The following is a 22036-nucleotide window of genomic DNA, read 5'->3' as shown; positions in this document are numbered from 1 at the left end:
GATCTGAGTGTTGCCATTGAGATTCTTGACATAGCTATAGAATGCTTTGTGGTTGTCTTTAGAATCAGTGGCGCTTTTGTTTTTGTAACTAGCTTTGGAGGATTTTATCAGGGATTGCAGCTTCTTACTGAGGCTGACCAGGGAGCTCCTCCACTCGTGGAATTTTACTCTCTTTTGCAAGAGTTTCTTCCTTTTGTTGTACAGTTTGTTTACAGCAGGGGACCACCAGATTGGCTTCCTTTTTTTGGAGATAGCGTCTTGGTTCTGTTTGGGATAGCACGATCCATGCACTCATGTAAGTGCTTATAAAGTGCAATTGTGTAGGATTCAGTAGTCATAACTGTATTGTCCCTCTGCATGGGTGTCATGAAGTTCACCACTTCTGTCTTAAGAAGCATAAAGTTGGCTTTGGAGAAATTTTTTACCATGGTTTCCTTAATGGGGGTGGAGGCAAGATGTGGATATCTAGGGTAATTAACTTATGGTCGGATCGGACCAATGAGTCGTTGACTTCAGGTGTGGAACACCGGTCACTCATATTGGTAATGACTAGATCTAGGATATTGTTGTCCCTGGTGGGGGTGTGGATAAGTTGATCCAGGGCATTGGATTTTATGAATTCCAGAAAGCATTGAGCAAAGGACTTGGTACATGAGTAGTTTTCCCAATTAATGGTGGGATAGTTGAAATCGCCCATTATTAGGGTGTTTGGTTGAACCCTAATATTTTCCAGTACATCAAGAAAACAGGAGTGGGAATCCTGGGGCATGCTGGGTGATCTGTAGCAAGCTACAGTTTGGATTGCAGTTTTGCCCAGAGTTAGTTGCACTTGGATAACCTCGGCTGCATTACGCTGAGCAACTAGCCTGGAGGTGTTGATATCCTTAATGAATATGGATACAACTCCGCCTTTGGTGTTCCGGTCCAGGTTACATGGCTGAAAAGTGTGGTATGAGTTATAGCCTGGCAGTGCAGGGGTGCTCTCTGGAGCCTTGAACCAGGTCTCAGTCACTGCACAGATACCAATGTTCTCCATTTCAAGGAGTGCCTCGAGTGAGTGCATTTTGAGATTTAGACTTCTAGCATTGAGTAGCATCACCCTCAGTTTTTGCTTGCCTGTTCCTGTTACGGTGGTGAATTTGTCATTTGAAATTTGCCTAAAAAAGGCACTATAGGGGCAGCAAGAACCTTAGCCAGTATTCGGAATCCTAGGGGTGACAGGTGCAGGCCATCTTTGGCAAAGCATCATGGTCTGTCGACCATGTCATCCCAGGCAGACAGATACTGGATCCCTTTAGAATGGCACCAGAAGCTTAGCCAATTGTTGAAGTCAATCATTTTGTCCTTGTACTGCGGCATCTTTCTGGGTGATGGCAGAATGCTACTCAGGGCTAGGGTCATACCTGCCTGGGCTACAAGATCAGAGAGCTCTTCCATGTCTCTTTTCATGTAGTCCAGGGAGGTACGTCTCAGGTCGTTTACACCAACATGGACAATGACAGAGTCATATTTGTTGTGGAGTGACCTGAGTGCGTGGGTTATGTGGCGGATCCTGGCACCCAACAGGCAGCTGACAGTAACCTTCTCCTTGTTTAGCCTGGTGAGTGGGACATCGGTGTGCCTGACTATAGAGTCGCCTATGACTAGTGTGTTGGGTACGTTGTTTTGCCTTATTGAATGTGGTTGAGTGGCACACTGAGTCTGCGGGCTACGTGTCGTTTGGGTTGTGTTGGGGGGGTGGAGGTTGCTTGCATTTCTGCTTTGGAGGTCTCTGTTGCTTGAGCAGATTATTATTGAGAGCCTCCGCAAATGTTTTTGTGTTTCTATGTGTGGATTTTGGTGGTGTAGATTTAGTGAGACTATGTGATGATTCTGGTGTGGTGCAAGTGTTTAACTTCTCCTCTTGACTGTCAAGTTCAGTCTTGATTGGTGAGAGCTTTACCTCCAGTTTGGCTAGATAAGTGCATCTCTCATAGGTTGTAGTGTTGGGTAGTAGGAGGAGAGGATTGTCTGTGTACATGAGGCAATTTCGACATTGCCCCAAGATGCCTAGATTCATCAGATAGACAGGAGAGAACACTGGGAGCTGACCCTTGGACATGCCTGAATAAAAAAACTATTTTCCTCTAGATAAGTGAGGAAAGTGAGTACAAGAGCTGTTTTTCTCTAAGCAAGTGAGGAAAATAAGTACCAAAACTGTTTTCCTCTAGGTAATGAGGAAGGTTGAGTGCTGTAGTAATTAGCAAGTTATTTAGTGCTTACACGTTCTGAACAAGTGCTGATCACAAATAAGCAAATTCAAGTGCTAAAAGTAAGAATCTGTATCTGGACTAAACTAGTTACAGGAAAGGGGGGAAACAAGTGCAAATGTGGGCTTTACAATTTCTGGGCCAGAACCACTCCTTGTGCCCAGTAATGACTCCGTCTTCATTTCGTATGGAGTTACATGTATTGGTAACGTATTTAAATATGATTATTAAGATCTGTTGCTCCTACTACTATTGGAACTGTCTGGGTATCTTTCTTCCACATTGCTCTCGTTTCTGCCTGCAAATCCTGATATTTAATGACTTTGTGTCTCTCTGTACGCAAGAAACTGTAGTCACTGGATGTACCGATTTCAATGATCAATGCTACTTTTGTTTTCTCTTCACGGACCACTATATCTGGTTTTCTCACCTATGTGATGTAAACTTCATCATCTTCTATGATGTTTTGCGGCTCACGTTTCCAGTGTTTTTCACTACTTCAACATTATAATGTTTGCACGATCCCCAGTGCAACAGTCTTGCCACATTATTTTGCCTTTCAGTATACAGTCCTTCTGCCATTAGTATATCACAACCAGCAACAAGGTGTGTGACTGTTTCCAATTCTGTTTTACAAAACCTGCATTTGTCTGTTTCTCCCACATGTTCATCGGACTTTGTAAACCAACATGTACATGACCTACGGTCTTTTGCTGCCAATATTAACGTTTCATCTTTTGGTTTGAATTTGCCTCTCCTTAACCATTCTTGTGTCCGATTCTGATCAACATGAGGTTCTTCCAGGAGTTCTCTATACTTGCAACTATATTTTATGCGTTTTCCACATTTCTTGCCTTGTCATCTGATCCTTCACCTTATATTCTTTCTTTTGTTTTTTGGCACATTCCGTTGCTACCTGAAGTTTATCTACTTCTAGTTTGATTTCCATTCCCGCTTGACGCTGATATGCTTCTGCTAGATTAAGAAGGGAAGTTATCTTAGAGTTATTCTCCTCATGTTTCAAAACTTTCACTAAGTTTGGGTCTTGTGAGGTCAGCAGATATGTATGCAGTCCCATGATTGCGGATCTATACGTGTAATCAATTTTGAGGAGGCCCATATCTCCTTCGGAACAGGGAATATATAATCTTGGTATGCAATCATTTTTATAAATAATTAGATGCACGTGAAGCATCCTTCTTGTTTTCCTGCCTAATCTATCCAACATCTTTTGGGGCTAGTCAATCACTCCAAAACTTTTAAGTTATGACAGGAAGAGCAAACTGGTTTATAGCTTGAATTTTGTTCCCAGATATCAATGCTGTTTTCAGGATTAATTTAAGTCTTCTAAAATATTCCTTGCCAAGTTTTATTCACATTTGTTCATGTTATATTGTTGATCCTTCATCAGTTCCCAAATATTTATACACTCCCTCTTGCTCAAGTTCTTTTATATCACATTCTTGTCCCAAACTGATATTTTCTTGGTGCTTGCTGTAGCTTTCCTGCTTTAAAGGTTGCTTTTGCATATTTATAAAAAAGAAATTACATTCTTATATCATCTGAAAAAGTTTTGACTACTTGCAGTTGTGGTTTCAATCCCTTACCTGAGGAGCTATACAGTTTAAAATCATTGCTAAAGAGAAGATGAGAAGTCTTTATACTTTGTTGCTTTCTGGGAGCCAAATTATAGCCATGACCAAATCCATTAAGCAGACAGCTTTATGGGTTAAGGGCAAGGCAAAAGAGCAACAGTGACAGAGAGTCAACCTGGAATATCCCCCTTTGGATTTTTATCCCTGGAATAATAATTTGTCCTTTATCATGACTTAACTGCAAAGTGGTTTGCCATTGTTTCATGGTCTCTGTGATGTAGTTCATCAGTGTAGGGTGTATCTTATACATTTTTAAGCACTATTTTATCCATGAATACGGGATATTGTTAACTGCTTTTTTGTAGTCAATCCAAGCCATACTTAGATATGCCCCCTTTTTACAGTTCTCCACTATGACTTTATTTAACAACAAATGATTCTTTGTTCTATATGACTTTATTTTATTGATCTTTTGTTCTATTGCCATAATTGAGTTTTCTTCAAAATGACTATAAACTCTGCCGGCATCAATTCCAGTGTATAGTTTATAAGTCATCAGAAGGCAAGTTATTGGTCTATAATTTTTAGGGTAGCTTGCAAGTTCACTCTTAAGTAAGAGCACTGTTTTCTTTCTGTTGTTAGCCAGGTTGGTGTCTGTTCAGGGTGCGCATATAGATAGTTCTTACTCATGGCTAAATCTTTGTACAGAGATGTTAACACTTTTAACCAGAAGTTAGGTACTGTGTCTGGGGCTGGGGTTTTCTAGTTAGAGGCTTTTCTTAACTTTGTTTCAATCTCTCTGGCTGTTACTTCATCCCATTTCCTATCCTATCCTTGGAACTTCTTATTCTTCCTTTTACTTCTTCTATCAATTTAGCATCTTTGTTATGTTCCACAGGATTTTCATAAATACTTCAAAATATATCTATTTCTTCTTTTTTTGGTGGTCTTTCAATTCCTTTCATCTTGTTTCCCAGTACTCTATAAAACATTTTTGAGTCATCAATTAATTGTTTATTTTGTACTTTTGCTTTATATTTATCTGTGTATCTTCTAAGTTTTTCTGCCTGTGCTGATATTTTTAGTTTATTATTTGCGATAGTACATGATAAACCCTGATCTGTTATAATACCGCACATTACTTTTATCTGTCTATATTTCTGAGTATTTTGTTGATCTGTTTCCTCTTCTATACTCTTCTAACAGTGACACCTCTTGTCTTAATTGATTTACAGTTTTCTCTATTCGATACTTCCATGATGGTAATCAATTTCTCCCCTTCCTTTCCCTTACTACCCTGTGTTCTTCTGTTAGAATTTATCTGTTATTCCTGTATGTATGTATGTATGTATGCATGCATTTGCATTGTTTACATGCTCAATCAGCATTTATACATTTTGCACTGTCTTTCCTTGTCTTTGGCTATTCTGTTGTTATTTTCCAATCTGCTTTTTACATTGAAACCATTTCTAAATGTAAATAGAGGTTCTTCCCTGATTTTATCAAATAAACCTTCCTGATGACCAAATATATGTCAATATTTTCTTAGAATGTCCTTTATACTTCTGTTGTCTGTTGAATAAGATAAACACAAGGACAGATTATAATTTTTACTGCTCTTATCTTTGTTCTTGATCCTTAATGGTTCATTTAATATTGGTGGAATGAACGTTCCCCTTTCAGAAACCGCTTCCTTTACTACATCGACCAGTTTTACTGGACACCGTCTTTCTAAAACCATACATTTCAATTTTGAAACTTCTTCCTAAAAAACTCTCTCGTCAGAAGTCAGACGAGATAATCTAATGAACTGTACCTTAACTATATTATATTTAACTTTGTAATTATGGCCACTGGTATAATTTATGTAGGAATTACTAAATGTTGGCTTCCTGTTAATTCTTTAATGATATAAGACCTCAACAAAATAAAGTTGCACGCATCCGCTATGTTTAAATAACTTTAACATTTATCGCCTAATACATCTTTACTAACCAAGAGAGCAGGTGAACTCAAAGACACACACACACACACACACACACACACACACACACACACACACACACACACACACACACACACACGGATACATTTAAAAGCATCATTATACATTATAGGGTCCTTCTATAATTTAACTTCATAGTACGGTAACTAGATCATTCAATCCCAGTGTCACTGTAGCATGCAGCAGTAGTTGCCAATATAATTCTTTTATATCTAGTAAGGTTTCCATATCTACAGTAACCATTTTGCTTTAATTATTTACTTTGTGTGATTTGTTGGACTGCACTTTACTTTTGATCGTTTTACAATATTTAGGCAGCTGCTATAAGTGTAGAGCAGTATCTTGGTTCTTCAACAAACACATAAATATTCTAGCTAACAGTACAGAAGAATAGATAAGTTAACAAATAATTTTCTTTTCATAATACAGAATATTCACCAAAGAATATTGCAACTCCATACTCCCCTAGTTATAGAAATGGACCTTGGTACATAGTCACTTTATGCTTGAATCCCCTTCAGAAATCATGTACTTGTCCTACTGAATCCTCACGTTTGCTGACCTATAAGTGGAAATTAATTTTGACTAGATTTCAGATTCCAAAGCAGTGATCACTAACCCCAATAACAGCATAAGCTCATGACACAACACATAACACAACTGCAGTCTTCCTGGGGTTTACTCTATGTTCCAAGGTTTTCCAATTATAATGGAGGGATGCTGCAACTAGACAAAGAGTACCATAGATGCTGCTTTATAAATGTTTTTTAGCTAATAAGCATCACTATAAATAATGAAGAAAAGAAGCAGAAAGAAAAATATTATTATTTGAACATTGTGCCTTTCAAAAGGGTGGCCACAGTGGTTAGCATTGCCGCCTCACAGCAAGAGGTTCACCGGTTTGATCCTTGGCTGGGGTGCCTTCTGTGTGGAGTTTGCATGTCCTTCCTGTGGTCATGTGGGTTTCCTCCAGGTGGTCTAGTTTCCTCCCACATCCCAAAGACATGCTGTAGGTGGATTGGACTCTAAACTGGCCCTAGGTGTAAGTGAGTGCATGTGTGTGCCTTCTGTGAAAGGTTGGTCACCGAGCTGGCAACTCGACACCGTAAAACTCCACTGCCAGTCATGAGCAGACAGGTGATCCGCTGTGGCAACCAATAAACGGGGAAAAGCTGAAAGAAGAAGAAGATTGTGTCGTTCAAAAATTACCCTTAGCACTGAATTAGTATTTTGTTTATATATAAAACACATTAGTTTGGGCAAATTGGTACTGTTACCTTATGTGCTTCCTTTGCTAATGCCAGAACCTTCTGCTGGGAATCCTGCTCAAAATATGTCTTGTCATGTAAAAAATTAGACTTTATTTTCTGTAAATTGTCTGCATGCTGTACTCTCATTTTAATTACTTCTTTCTCCAGGTCTTTAATCTGAGATAGTTGTTCTGCTTGAAGATCCTGAAAGTGTAAAAAGAGTTAAAGCACATAGATTAGTTAATTTAAAGTTACAGTGCATTACACACGTATGATGGTTATATAAAATGAAACATGAATCATTACTGTTGTTTTGCCCGGTGTTTTACCAGTTTTAACATAGGGGACAGTTGCTTGTCTGCTTTATTACAGCAGGTCTTCAACAAAATGGGACACCATCTTTGAAGCAGTTCTCCTCAGTGCCAGTCTTTAAATTTTCTTTCTTGTAGTTCAGGTGCTTGAGGTACTCGCCAAAAAGGCAGCTTTATGAAGGAGAAGTCATCTTTGCAATAATTTTCAACCTACTGACTTACTCAGTTTGTGAAGTATGATGTTTCATCAAATTTTTATTGGAAGTTCCATTCTCCAACTTTTCCTTCCTGCCTATTCTGGTTTTATGCTGAGAACTCCCAGGAACTGATCTTATGCTAACTTTGCATAAAATGTTGGTAGGCTAGCATCACAATCAGTTCTTCATGGTAAGAAACCAAGTAACTGCAATCATATGTGTAGATAAATGTGGAAAGACAAGGAAGCATCAGTACCCCAGAAGAAAAAGACAAATCCATTTAGGGATGAAAACATCAGAACACAACAGAGGGGAGGGGGTGGTGGAGGAAAGGAGACCTTACTGCACAGACATCTTGTTCAAAGATCTTTTTTTCTAGTGAGCACCTCATACAACTTGACTGACTTTGGGAAAGTCATCAGGACACTGGGTGTAGACATCTTGCTAATCTATCTGTCAGTAAATCAACGTTTCGCAGAGGGCAAGTCTTAATATTTTGGCAAAATAACAGTATTCAAATCAAAATAATCCTTGCTAAAGGCAAGAGTATAGACAACACAAAAGTAAAGGCAATGCTTTAATTTAGGACTTTTGAGTTCACTTAGGTTTTCTAGGCTCACCATATTATCTCCACACTGAAAAATACTGAAGCTATATACCACAAAGTCAAAGAAGGACAATGACACTACATTGGTAGGAAAAGGTCCAGTAGAATACTGAAATCAATATCACATGAGGGGCACTCATCAGCCAAATTTACTGCCAGGAATGCTACTGAGAGCATCTCATAATACCTTTTATATCCTGAATGTGCCCATTCAATAAATAGTTACCCATTTTCTAAATCACATATCCCAGTGGGAGTCAAAATATTAGCAAACTGAACAGGAAAGACCAGACATCCTTATCGCCAGTACTCCCCAGCTCCTCTTGTGGGATCACAAGACATTCCCCAAGCATGCTGACAGACACAGTTCTCTAGTATGTCACAGATCTGTACTGGGGCCTCCACCCATTAGGCCTTGCCTAGAAGATATCTTTACCAGATGTCCAGTCAAGTTGAACTGGATACTCACCCCACAAGATCAGCATTTCTAATCAAAGATTTTCCTAGACTGCTGAGCTCCTCAGTCTGTCACAGAAAGTGATCCCAGGAACTCTGTAAGGGAACCTCATTTTCACTGCTTTTATCTGCAGTTTTTTTTCCTTTTGGTCATTAACAAAAGATGATGGCTGTAAGTTGAGTATGGGGATAGAGAGTGAGCAAAAAACTGAGCAGTGAATTCCCTGACACAGCTCTTTTAACTAACATAGTCTGGTACAACACCTGCAAAACTGCCAACAGTACTCCAACCTGCTGGTCCATCTCCTGATCCCCTTTGCCCTCTCCTGTGAACAAGTCAGTGCAGTTGTCTGAGAGTGCTCAGCATAACACTAGATGAAAGAATATTGGAACCATTGCTACACAAAATTACGTAGACTAAGCAGAATAGTAAGAGTCTTAAATGTACTACTGTTGAAGGCAGATTTCCTTCTTCCAATAATATCTTTATAGTACATCAGATCTGATGTATGCATATCTGTAGTCCTGTTCTGTGATTGTTAAAGGGCAGCCCACCTATAAAGGACAGCACACCATATAGTTGTCAGAGTTCTTATTTGATACCTAGGAGAGGTTTATAGAATTATTTATGAACAAATCAAGCTAAAGGAAGCTTACATATATGGATTATAAGCAGTAACTCCTGGGCGGGCCTCAAGGAAGGGTGTCCCGGAGCACAGTTGAGCCAAAGGATGCCTTGCTCCTAGAAATAATATTGAATTTATAATGACAGACAAAGATGCGAGTCTTAGACCCAGTGGCTGCAGCACAAATCTCATCAATCAAAGTCCTGGAACAGAATGCAGATGATGTAGCCATAGTTCTGGTAGAGAAAGAAGTTATGTTACTTACCATAATGTTCCATCTGTGTAGTCGATCTTCATTCTTTCCTCACAAATGGGTTCACATCTGATCCCTCAGATCCAAGTTGGCTGATGCTACAGCTCGTAGCCACCAGATCTCTCGAGCGTCTCCCTTACCCATAATGCACTGTGTCAAATACTTCAGTTCTTGTTTGCTGCTATATACCGTAAAAGGATACAGAGAAATATGGGAAGCCATATCAAAAGTCGTATAAACAGGTAAATGTACATATTCAGAGACCATGTAACTGCTTGTTCCTCCAGAAGTCATGGACAGGCGTAGGTGGGAGGAGATGACAGGAAAGAATGGAGATCGACAGCACAGATATTATGGCAAGTACATAACTTCTTTATCTGATGCTGTCAGTCTTCATTCTATCCTCACAAATAGGACAGCATCCCTAGCTACTTGAATCCAGGGTAGACTCAAGGAAGTATATTCCTGATCACCATAGAACCAAATGATGCCCTACCTCTGGAGACCATATCCAATTTGTAATGAGTAATAAAGGGATAAGGAGTAGCCCAAGTTGCTACTGCACAAATGTCATCCATAGACATCCTAGATTGGAAAACTGTGGAAGTAGTCACAGATCTAGTGGAGTATCCTTTCAATGGATGTGTAAGAGAAATGCACAATTTATTAGAGACAAATGAGATGGAAGTTGTTAACCCACTTTGCTAGAGTAATTGTAGAACCGATTTTCCCAATTTAGATCCAGAAAAGGAAACAAATAGTTGGTCTGCTTTCCTGATTCTTTCTGTTCTATGCAAATTGAAATGTAACTGTCTATGAACATCCAGTAAATGTAAAATATATTCTCCTTTGTTTGTAAATTTAGGAAAAAATAATGGCAAATTGATAGAACTATTTATGTTGGATTCTGACACCACATTTGGAAGAAAGGACAGATTGGTTCGTAAGGTCACTCTATCTCTGTGGAAAAACCAAGTAAGGAGGTTTAGAAGGTAATGCTTGGCTCTCAGAAATCCTTCTTGTGGAAGTGATGGCAACCAAGAAAATGTCTTCCAAGGCAGAAATATAAGGTCACATGTAACTGCTGGTTCAAAGAGAGGTTGTGTGAGACACTGCAACATTAAATTTAGGTCCCATGGATGCGTAGGGTCTTTAAAGGGAGACTTTAGAAGGAGTGTACCTTTTAAGAAGGCCTTGCGAGAAGAACTTGTGAGAAGCTATAGGTATGCCATTCAATCCTGTAGGGTAATTAGAAATGGCTGCTAACTGTACCCTAATGGTTGAGGTACTACCGCCATTTTGAAAAAGGTGAGCAAGAAAGTCTAAAATGTGATAAACAGAAACTGAAAAGGGGTCAAGTTTATGCTGCTCAGCCCAAATGGCAAACCTTTTCCATTTACTACAATATGTTTTCCTTGTCAAAGTTTTATGGGAAAACAGGATTATACATTGGGCAATTGATGAGAGCATAGACTGCTTGGCTACTAAGGGAAGTGGAGAAACCAATCAGTTAGTTTGAGGTTTGGTATATCTGGGTGTAAGATGCCCGTCAGCTGAGACAGGAGGTCTGGAGTCGTATCTAGGTTCCATGGTGGCTGAAGCAGGCCACAGAAAGGGAAACCAAATTTGTCGAGGTCAGTAGGAGACAAAGAGGATCACTATGTTCTTTGACCTGGCAAGCTTTCTGCAGAAATTTTGGAATCAATGGGGTTGGTGGGAATGCATAAAGGAGACCAGGAGGCCAATTGTGAAGTAAAACATTCCTCGGTCACAGTCCCTGTGGGGGTGAATCAGGGCAAAGTAGTTGTGCATTTGTTGATTAGGTGAGAGGCAAAAAGACTGCAGCATGGCTGGCCCCATCATTGGAAAATCTCCTCTACCACCTTCTCACTGAGGGACCACTCATGTGGAAGTAGTATGCACCTGCTCAGTTTGTCTGTAATCATATTTGATCTCCCCGGAATGTGCTTTGCTAAAAGAAAGTGGTCTGAAGAGATCCCCCACTGCCAGACCTGACCGCTTCTCGACACAGTGAGTAAGATTTGGTTCCCCCTGTTTGCTGAAGTACCAGACAACTGACATGTTGGCCGTTTGAATCGCAATTGTCTCAGACGGAAGAACATCTTGAAATGCTCACAACGCCAAGAGCAATGCTCTTGTCTATACAAAATATATATGCAAATTGGCCTCTTCCGGGGACCAAGTACCTTGGACTGTTCTCCCCAGATAATGCCCCCCCACCCTATCTGGGAGCATCCATGGTCCCTATGGCTTTGGGCTGTTGGGGAATGAATGGACAGCCATGGAGTAGTTGATCAGACTGGATCCACCAATAAAGATCTCTTCTGCACATGTTGGCAATTTTTATCTGATATGACACTGATTGATGAAAGATTGACCACTGGGTAGTCAGCATCCACTGTAAGATCCACATGTAAAATCTGGCCAAAGGAATTAAGGTTATCACTGTAGTCATGAGGCTCAGAGTTCCGAGGACTGTGAGGGCTGAGATTGATGTATTGTCTATAACCTTCTTGACCTGTGACCTTACAGTTAGAACTCGGTAAGGTGGAAGGGAAGCAATGGCACTTTTCATGTTGAGCAGTGCTCCAATAAATTCCAGTGTCTGAGTTGTTTGGAATTGTGATTTGTTGTAATTTATGGTAATTCCTAGGATAGCACTGGTGTGGAGAACCTGATCTCTTGACTGTAAGAGTTGATGCCTGGTCAAAGCAGTACTGAGCTAGTTGTCCAGGTAGGGAAACATGTAGAATCCCTGCAGTCTGAGATGTGCTGCTGCTACTACTGCCATGCATTTGGTAAACACCCTGGGGGCTGTAGTGAGTCCAAAGGGCAGTACTTTGAATTGGTAATGACTGGTTCCCAGCCAGAGTCGTATGTACTTCTTGGACCTCCAGTTCATCTTTATGTGATAGTAGGTATCCTGGAGATATACAGAGCACATCCAGTCATCCTTGTCCAGAAAGGGGTGAATGGACTGAACTGTGACCATCCGGAACTTGGTTCATTGAACAGATTTGTTTAGATTTGTGAGATCCAAAATTGGTCTCCAGTCCCCTGTCTTTTTTTGGCACCAAAAAGAACCTTGAGTAGGTTCCAGATCCTATCTGGTCTGGTGGGACCTCTTGGATGACTCTTTTTTTCTAGCAGCTTTCGAATCTGAACTTCTGCTTGATCCCTCTGACTGGGTGGAACATCGGGGATTTTCTGAGACTTGGGAGTGGAAGAGAAAATTATATTATATAACCTCTGGATATAATCCTCTGCACCCAAGTATTTTTTGTTAATTCTAGCCAGGCTCTCTGGTGCAGGGACAATCTTCCCCTGACTGTTTCCAGAGGTGGACAGTTGGGCTGCCATTCAGGAGCGCTGGTAGGGTTTAACATAGAAAGACTCTTGTGAACCCTGGTTTCGCGGGCCACCTCTGCCACGAGGCCAACAATGTTCATTAGAGTTCCCCCCTTTGCTTCTGGGGGTACTTCCTCCATGTGTGTCATGGAATTTTGAACCACATTTTCTGGCCACTCTGTTGAGTCCTAGAGAAGGATCTTGGGAGGTTGAAAAATGTATGCCCATGGCAGACAAGGTCTTACCATCTTTCTCACACCTGGAGAGCATTTCTTTCATTTTGGGCCAAAGCGAGTTGCGCCATCAAAGGGAGCACTGATGAAATTGGGCTTGAATGGCTCCACAAAGTTGCATAAGCATATCCAGGCATGCCTCCTCATAGAAATGCCTGAACCTTCAGCTCTTGAGGTTCCTTCTGCTATGTTGGAAATTAACCTAATGAAATTATTTGAAATAGCCTGTAGGGTTGCCAACTGAAAAGTTACATAATAACCTCTGCAGATACAATCTTGAGAGAGTATTTGATGACTCTTTGGTCAAATCTCTCTGAAATCTACAAAACATGCCAGATACTTCAGTGATTGTAATACAAAGGTTGCTGAAGCAAAGACATGCTTCCCTGGTCTGTCCATTGCCTGTGACTCCCTGTTGGGGGATGGACAGTGGAACCCTCATCAGCTAGTTCCTTCTTTGTGGTCACCGCAATTACCATGGCATCAACTGGAACCCCTTTCCCCCAAAACTGTCCTCAAGCAGTGCCATTTTTCTGTCCGGTCTCCAAGGTATGGCTCTGTGGAGTCAGGCTCCTTCTATTCCCACTTAGAGATCTTGTCTATGAGCTCATCAGCGGTCAGAATCACCCAGGAAGTAGACGGTCTTGTACCAAAAGCCTCCAGGTGAACAGATTCTTCCAGCGTAGGGTTGGAAGATGTCCAGCCACCATTCTGTTTCAGGATCTCTAGTATATCTCCAAAGGGAACATATTCAGGAGGTGACTGTGGAGACCCTTCGCCTTCATCAAAATCCGTGTCTTTGGTGGCAGACTCCTGTGGGTAGTCTAGGTGTTTCCTCTTGCACATCCTTTTCCTTGGTACTTCATTAGTGGGATGTTCTGGTGAAGTCTCAGAAGAGGAAATCAAAATTCGCTGAGAGAAAACCAGAGGTTTCAGTAAAGAATGTCCCTGTGGAGTGAGTAGTTGAGGCTCCAGATGCTCAGGCATCATGGGATCCGAGGGGGAAGCTCCATCAGAGATGCCAAGACACTGAACACTCTCTTCAGAGCCTCAAAAGTAGAGTGAAAAGGAGCCAGAGAGAGCCTCTGATCTGAGAAACCGGGTTTCTGAATTGCCACCTTCCTCTGATCCATTGGCACTGCCGCTAGGAGAAAATCAGAGCAGAACTGTCCAGTGCTGAGGAACACAGGCAGATACAAAAACTTCAGAGTTGAATGTTGCACCCCAGACCCGGCCAGCAGACTTCGGCTCCGAGAGTTCTCCTGATCCGAAAAGAAAGGAAGTCTTAGAGAAGATGTCGGATCCAAAGATAAGGAGATCCTCGGATCTCAGACTGACAGATCCATACGACTGGGAATCTGAAACTCTAATAAGACAGCAGATGGCGTTAGAGGAGAAACTTGCAGGGGTGGTGTGGTGGAAGGTCAGACTACCTGACCCAAGGGAAGACCAATCTGCTCCTGATCCAAGAGAATCTCCCTCACCACTCTCTCCACATCTTCTTTTATCAGACGTCTAGAAGAATGAGCAGAATAAATGGAAGGGGATGCTGATCTCTGCAGAAAGGAAGATGGAAGCTTGTCTGGTACTGGGTCAATCGACAGAGAGTATCTAGTATAAGGACAATACAGACTCTCCAAAGGTTGTGTCCGATCTGACTTTGATTGAGCTGGAACCATTGTATTTGTTTTTGAAGTTGTAGGATCCGAAGGCACAGTCAGATATGAAAGTTTCATCTTTTTCTAATCTGGGGTTCAGACCGGATGTTTAGCACTCTATTTCCATGAAGAATCCGAGGAAGAATTTGACGAGGTGGAAGGCTGTGATTTTGGAGATTGGGATATAGCTTCTCAAAAAGAAGGAAGGAGACCTTTTAATATTATTTTTACATTCAGTTAAGGCTCGCAGATTGAATCCATGATAAAGCGAGCAATCTTCCTGTAAGTGGAACGTTAACAAATGTTAAATAAATAAAATTAAATTAAATAAATAAAAATAAATAAAAAGTGTAATGGACCCAGGAAGTAAATACAAAAGGAGTGTGCTTCTGAGATAGGCAACTTATATCCACATTTGGAACATTTCTTAAATCCTGCAGGTTTGCCATTCATCATGTAAGTATATTTCCACAGTAACTATACATCAAAATTCAAGATAAGAAAATAAAAAAAATAGTAAGCAACTAAGGAAGGAGAAGGAATACCACCAATGGTAAGAAGAACTAGGACCAACTCATAAGAAAGAGGGAGACACTAACGATAGTATCTAGCAGTAACAAGTACAGAGGAGACTGAAGAAAAACAGATGAAAGGACTATAATCCTCAAGTTCAGTGGAAGAGAAGAGTAGGCAAGGAAATACCAACAATGGTATGTCGATATTCATGTCTATCTTAGCAGACAGATTAAATAATACTATTTCAATATTAATTCATAAAGACCAAACCGGGTTTACCAAAAACAGAAAGGTACAAGACAATGTAATTAGATTACTGTCCTTAATAGACTTAGCAAACAAGAAAAAAATGAGCTTTGTATTTTAAGCCTTGATATAAATAAATCTTTAGACTCCCTAAGTTGGCCAAATCTGTTTAAAGCTCTGCAACAATACAATTTCTCCCCAAACTTTACAGGATTAATTAAAAATTATTTGAAAAGTCCATAGCCTATGTAAAGACTGGATCTTATCTTATCTATTTGAAATATTAAGAGGTACTAAGCAGGGGTGGCCCCACTCCCCATTACACTTTTCCCTGACTATTGAGCCTCTTGCAAATTATGTTAGAAATAATGATAGCATTAAAGGATACAAAGTGTCAGACAAATTATCCCCAAGATATAACTGTTTGCTGATGACCTACTAATAACTTCTAATGATATTGAAAATTCAGTAGATCACCATTTACATAATCTAGACTTATTTGCAAACATCTCTGGTCTAAAATTCAATCACAACAAAACTCAGGCACTTCTAGTGAATAAAAATGTTACTATGAAACTTTGATCAAAAAGAGACATAAACTGGGAGGACATGCATATTAAATATCTAGGTATCATTATTGAATCTAATTATAAAAACAATCACTCACAGCTAATTACCAACAACTTATAAACTCAACTGCTAGTCTAATAAACAGTTGGAACAGAATCTTCTTCACATTTGAAGATAGAATAACTTTAATCAAAATGATACTGTTACCTAAAATCTTATCCATTGGCCAAGCTCTAATAATTCCCCCACCTGTCAAAATTAAACAGAAAATTAATAACTTATTATTCAACTTCCTTTGGTATCACAAAAAAACATTAATTTCTCTTCTCTGGCACAGCACAAGCTGGGATAAAGGAGGTACAGGGTTTCCAAATATTGATTTTTATTTAAACTCTGCATTTATTAACATAGTGTTGTTTTGGAATAATACTTCTTATACATCATACTGGAAATCAATACATGAAACCTTACTTCTTAATAGCGATAGGACATTGCTTGAACCATATACTCAAATACATACAGACATCTTTATATGGATTTTAAAAATATACATTCAAAGTGAAAGGTCAGAACTTGTTCTCACACCTCTTATAAACCAAATATTGCCATTGTTTAAAAAGCTTATGTTTTCTAATCAATTAAGAATTTATTAATAATTATGTTTCTTATTGCTTACACAAATGAATGTTTGATATATTTTGATACTCAGAAAATGTTAGAATTTAAGAAGGGTGGCCTATTATATTGGAATCAATTTCTCTCAGCTAATAAAATAAGTTCTGCAGACTATTTGATCAGCAGATATAGTTTGCAAAATTGAAATTGGCTGGACATCCAAACTTGTAAGGATTTTGTACATACTAAGCTCATACAGTACAATAAGAGTAACTTAAAATCTTGTATTTTATCTCACCAATTATTAATATCTCACTCAAGAACATTTTGTGCATATCTGTTATTTATAAGATTCTCGGAAATGATTTTAGCAAAACAGATGGTTCTTTTTGGAATTATTCAAGTGAACTTAATAGACAAGTATTCTCAAAAAAAGATAAAAAAAAACTTTGTTTACAGTCAGTGAAGGAATCCACATCTTCACTGCTTTGGCGTGTATATACATGGACATATATATATATATATATATATATATATATATATATATATATATATGTGTGTGTGTGTGCGTGTGTTTTTCACCCCCACATAGACCAGCAATAATGTACAAAAAAGATGAAATGAAATGCTGGAGATGTTGACACCCTGATGCTAACTGGATACATAATGGTTGTTAACTGCAAAATAATTTCCCCATTTTGATTAGACTTTAAATATATTTGTAACGCTCTAAGGAATGACAACTGTATAATTTCTGACTCCCTTATCCTTTTCAGTGTTCTTGTTCCTGAAGTCATTCCTAAAAAAAAACATATTTACTATAGTCTATCCTCTCTATAGCAAGGAAAATTGTTACTAAAAATTGGAAATCCCAATCTACTCCTGTCTTTAAAGTTGTGTTTATTCATCTTATGAAATACATTTGTAAGAATGAGAATGCTACTATAAAAGCAAGGACTAACAACATAACTCATCATTTAATTGCTTGGACAAAATTGTCTAATCTGTTAGAGAAATATTAAGTGTTCTCCTATGTATATATATTTTTTGGTTGTTATGGACATTGTATATAGTTTATCTGTTTTATCTTGTTACTATACTGTTAAGTTATCGTGTTATAAAATGAATAAAAACATTTTTGAAAAAAAAAAGAAATGAAAGGGCAAGGCAAAAAAAGAAGGAGGAAGACTGTAAACTACAAATAGTAAAACAATAAGGACTGAAAGGATAAAAGATAAGCTATGTAGAGAAAGATGTTTAATAGAAGAGTTTTCAAGAAAAAAAAATACTTTACTTATCTAATGGCTCCAGAGAGACTGGTAGACCACTTTTGTTAGTTTGAAGCAGCAAATATTCTCCTTTATTAGAGAAATTTGGAAAGAAGACAGATCAATTGTTTGATTAATATTCATATCAGAAATAACCTTAGGCAAAAAGGAGGGATTAGTACGTAATGATACTCTGTCCCTATGGAAGACCATGTACGGATGTTTTATACACAAGGCTTGTAACTCAGAAATTCATCTAGCTGAAGCAATGGCCACCAAGAATAAGGTTTTCCACCATAAAAATTTTAAGTCACAATTGGAGGCAGATTCAAATGGGGAGTGAGTCAAGGCATGTAGAACCAGAGTAAAATTCCATGGCTCAATCAGTTGTTTGAAGGGGGGTCTAATATGTAAAACTCCCTTCAAAAAGGTTTTACAGAGATAGTGAGAGATTAAGGAGGAGCCTTCAAAACCATTTTGGAAGTTAGAAATTACTGCCAGATGTACTTGAATGGAAGAAGCTGCAAATCCAAAGTGTAGGAGATTAGATGGATAATCTAAAACCATGGATAGCAGTGCCGAAAAGGGATTTATTCCTTTTTCGCTAGACCAACTAATGAGTCTCTTCCATTTGCTGAGTTAAAGTTTCCTGGTGGATGGTTTATGGGAAGCCAGAAGAATGTGATGGACAGGGGAGGATAGTTTGTTCTGCCTGGCAATCACTGGAAGTGGAGGAACCAAACTGTTAGCTTGAGGTTTAATAAATTTGGATATGTCAATCTCTGTGGATGTGATAATAGTTCTGGAGTTGGATCCAGAATCCAAGGTTGCTGCAGTAGGTGAGGCCAAATGAAAAGGAACCAAATTTGTCCAGGCCAGTAGGGTGCAATGAAGTTTACTCTGCTTTTCAACACTCAAGCCTTCATCAAGAATTGGGGGACCAGTGGGAGTGGAGGGTAAGCATAAAGAAGTCCCATGGGCCAATTGTGTACAAGAGCATCCCTCAGGGACTCCCCCTTTGAGGAAATTAGGGCAAAGTAGCTGCTGCATTTGTGATTTGTGGGGATGCGAACAGATTGCAGCAAGGCTGGCCCCAGCGACTGAATGTCTTCTTCGCTATGACAGGATTGTGGGATCACTCATGAGGCAGGAGAATACATCTGCTCAGCTTGTCTGCAATTACACTGGAATACCTGGGAATGTGCATTGCTAACAGAAAGCGGTTGGATGCTATCGCCCATTGCCAAATTCTCATGGCCTCTCGACACAACAGGTAGGACTTGGTTCTGCCTTGTTTGTTGATGTACCAGACTATTGACATGTTGTCGGACTGGATGGCAATTGTTCCTGAAGGGAGAAAAAATTGAAATGCTTGCAATGCTAGAAGCACTGCCTTCAGTTCTAGAAAACTGATATGCAGATTGGGCTCTATGGATGACCAAGTGCCTTGGACAGTCTTTCCCTGGTAGTGCCCCCCCCCACCCGATCAGAGAGGTGTCCGTAGTCACTATGGCTTTGGGCTGAGAAGGTGAGAAAGGTCGACTTCATAGGTTGTCTTCTGGCTTCATTCACCAAATTAAGTCTTGTTTGCACCGATTTGTTATCTTGATCTAAACTGTCATGGGGAGATTCAAAGGGGACCATTGTGTTAGCAAAAGTCAATGAAGAAGCCGCATGTGCAGTCTTGTCAATGAGACCATTATTATAGATGCTGCCATGGACCCTAGTAGTTGAAGGACTGCTCGAGACGGCACTTTGTCCTATCACTCGGAGTTACGATCAGAGTCTCTCTATCCTGAGAACGGGAAGGTAGACTAGACAAGACTGGGTATCAAATTCTGCCGCTATGAACTCCAGTCTTTGAGAGAGGATTAGTTTGCATTTGTCCTTTTTTACTGTTATCCCTAGGTGTTTCAAGAGATGTAGGGTGTAATGGATTGCTGAGATTAGTAGATGCTTGGGGCAGTGAGGAGCCAATTGGCTAGATATGGAAACACCCGGAATCCTTGCAGTCTCAAGTGAGCTGTTACCATTGCCATGCATTTGGTGAACACTCTGGAGGCTGTGGAGAGACCAAAGGGCAGTGCTCGGAATTGGTAGTGATTGGCTCCCAGCCGGAAGCGGAGAAATCTTCTGGAGTGCTTGTCCTTTTTTATGTGGTAATACGCATCCTGAAGATCTATAAAGCACATCCAATCGTCTTTGACCAGGAAGGGGAGTATAGACTGTACCGTGACCATCCGGAATTCTGCTTGTTTGACAAATTTGTTTAGGATGCTGAGGTCCAGAATTGGTCTCCAGTCCCCTGTTTTTCTTTGGCACTAAAAAGAACCTTGAGTAAAAAACAGATTCTATTTGGTCTGGAGGAACTGTTTGTATGACTCTTTTTTGAAGCAGCTTTTGAATTTCTAGAGCTGCTGATTCCCTCTGACTAAGTGGAACATCGGGAATGTGCCTTAAAGGCCTTGGGAAAATACTGAAGGGAATGTGATAACCTCTGGTAATTGTCATCTGCACTCAAGAGTCTGTGGTTATTTTTTGCCAGGCAATGTGGTGCAGAGAAAAATGACCCCCGACTGCCTCCAGGGCCAAGCAATCGGGTCGCTCTTCAGGATTGCTGACAGGGCTGTCCAGAGAAAGAATCTCTGGGCCCCTGGTTACGTGGAACCCCTCTGCCTCTGAAGGGGTGTCTTCAGCTGAGTTCCCCCTCTACCCTGTGGGGAAAACTCGCCACGTGCGTCACGGAAAGGACCTTGGGATTTCTTTCTACCACATCTTTCCACTCCTCTGTTTTCTGGAATAGGATAATTGAGGTGTGGAAAAACATACGCCTATGGCAGACAAGGTCTTACCATCCATTTCACACATGGCTAAAGTGTCTTTTACCTTTGAGCCAAAAAGAGACGAGGCCTCTATGGGGGCATTTAGGAAGGAAGACTTAAAAGGATCTGTGAAGTCACATAGATGCATTCAGGCATGATGTCTTGTAACAATGCCTGCACCCGATACTCGAGCAGCCTCTTTGGTAGAGTGGGAAATCAACCTCATGGACAAATTAGAGATGGACTCCAGGATCGCAAGCTGTGAGGCAACTTTGTCCTGTACCTCATCAGAGACTGCTTCTGCCAGGGTTTCTGACAGTACTGAAATTAGGTCTCTCTGAAGCAGAGTAAAATGTGCCAGATAATTCAGGGACCAGATGGCAAAGGTCACTGAAGAATATATCCTCTTCCCAAGTTTGTCTTTTGCTCAAGACTCCCTGTTTGGGGGATGGACAGTAGTGCTCTCCTCATCAAGTTCTTTTTTCATCTACTGGAAGGCCTTTGGACCAGTGTGGGTTGTCCTCTGGAAGGGAAAGAATTCTGTCTGGCCTCCAGGGGATAGATTCAATGGTAGTAGGACTCTTTCATGCACTCTGCACGAGTTGGACAACATCATCTGCACGCAGGGTCACCCAGGAGGTAGAGGGCCAGGCCCGGAAAGCCTGCAAGAATACGGACTCCTCAGAGGAAGGGGTGGTGGACTTCCAATCACCCCGCTGCTTCAGGATTTTTAAGATATCTGCAAAGGAGACATCATCAGGGGGAAACCGTGGAGACCCTTCCCCCTCATCGTAGTCCATATCTTCAGTCAGAGATTCCTCTGGGGAATCCATGTGCTTTCTCTTGCATGATCTCTTGTGAGGAACCTCCTCGATGAGAGCATCCGAGGAGGATCCTGCAGAGGGGGAGCCTTGTTGAAGGGTGTCTTGAGGTTCCGAAGCCCGGTGTCCAGGAGTAGTGGGCTGCATCAGCTGTAGCTCAGAGGAGGGAAAGGGCAGATCTCTGGTGCCAGAGGCACCAACTGAGAGCCTGCAGAGGCCAGTTCCCTCTCCATCACCTTGAAAGCAGGTCCTCCCAAAGAGGGGTGGGAGCCTGAAACTGAGAAAGACAACCTCAAAACTGGGATCACACCCTGCTCTGAAAAACCCACTGCCAGGGAGGGAGCCATGGCAGGAGACAGCTCTGTCAAA

The 22036-nt window shown here is 40.5% G+C and overlaps 1 protein-coding gene across 1 annotated transcript in view; it reads right to left on the bottom strand.

The window, feature by feature from the left end:
* Window positions 1–22036, bottom strand: part of LOC122795685 (coiled-coil domain-containing protein 166-like) — a 1310434-nt gene that overhangs the window by 241142 nt on the left and 1047256 nt on the right. Inside the window, exon 6 of the mRNA XM_044063979.1 lies at window positions 7127–7303. Within this exon, the coding sequence (XP_043919914.1) occupies window positions 7127–7303 (177 nt within the window). The remainder of the gene's footprint in view (window positions 1–7126; window positions 7304–22036) is intronic.

This window comes from Protopterus annectens, chromosome 2.part2, assembly GCF_019279795.1.
Source record: "Protopterus annectens isolate FY-2018-M chromosome 2.part2, PAN1.0, whole genome shotgun sequence".
NCBI classification, from domain to species: Eukaryota; Metazoa; Chordata; order Ceratodontiformes; family Protopteridae; genus Protopterus; species Protopterus annectens.
Note: the sequence above shows the minus strand (reverse complement) of the source record. Positions and strands in the feature narration are given on the sequence as shown.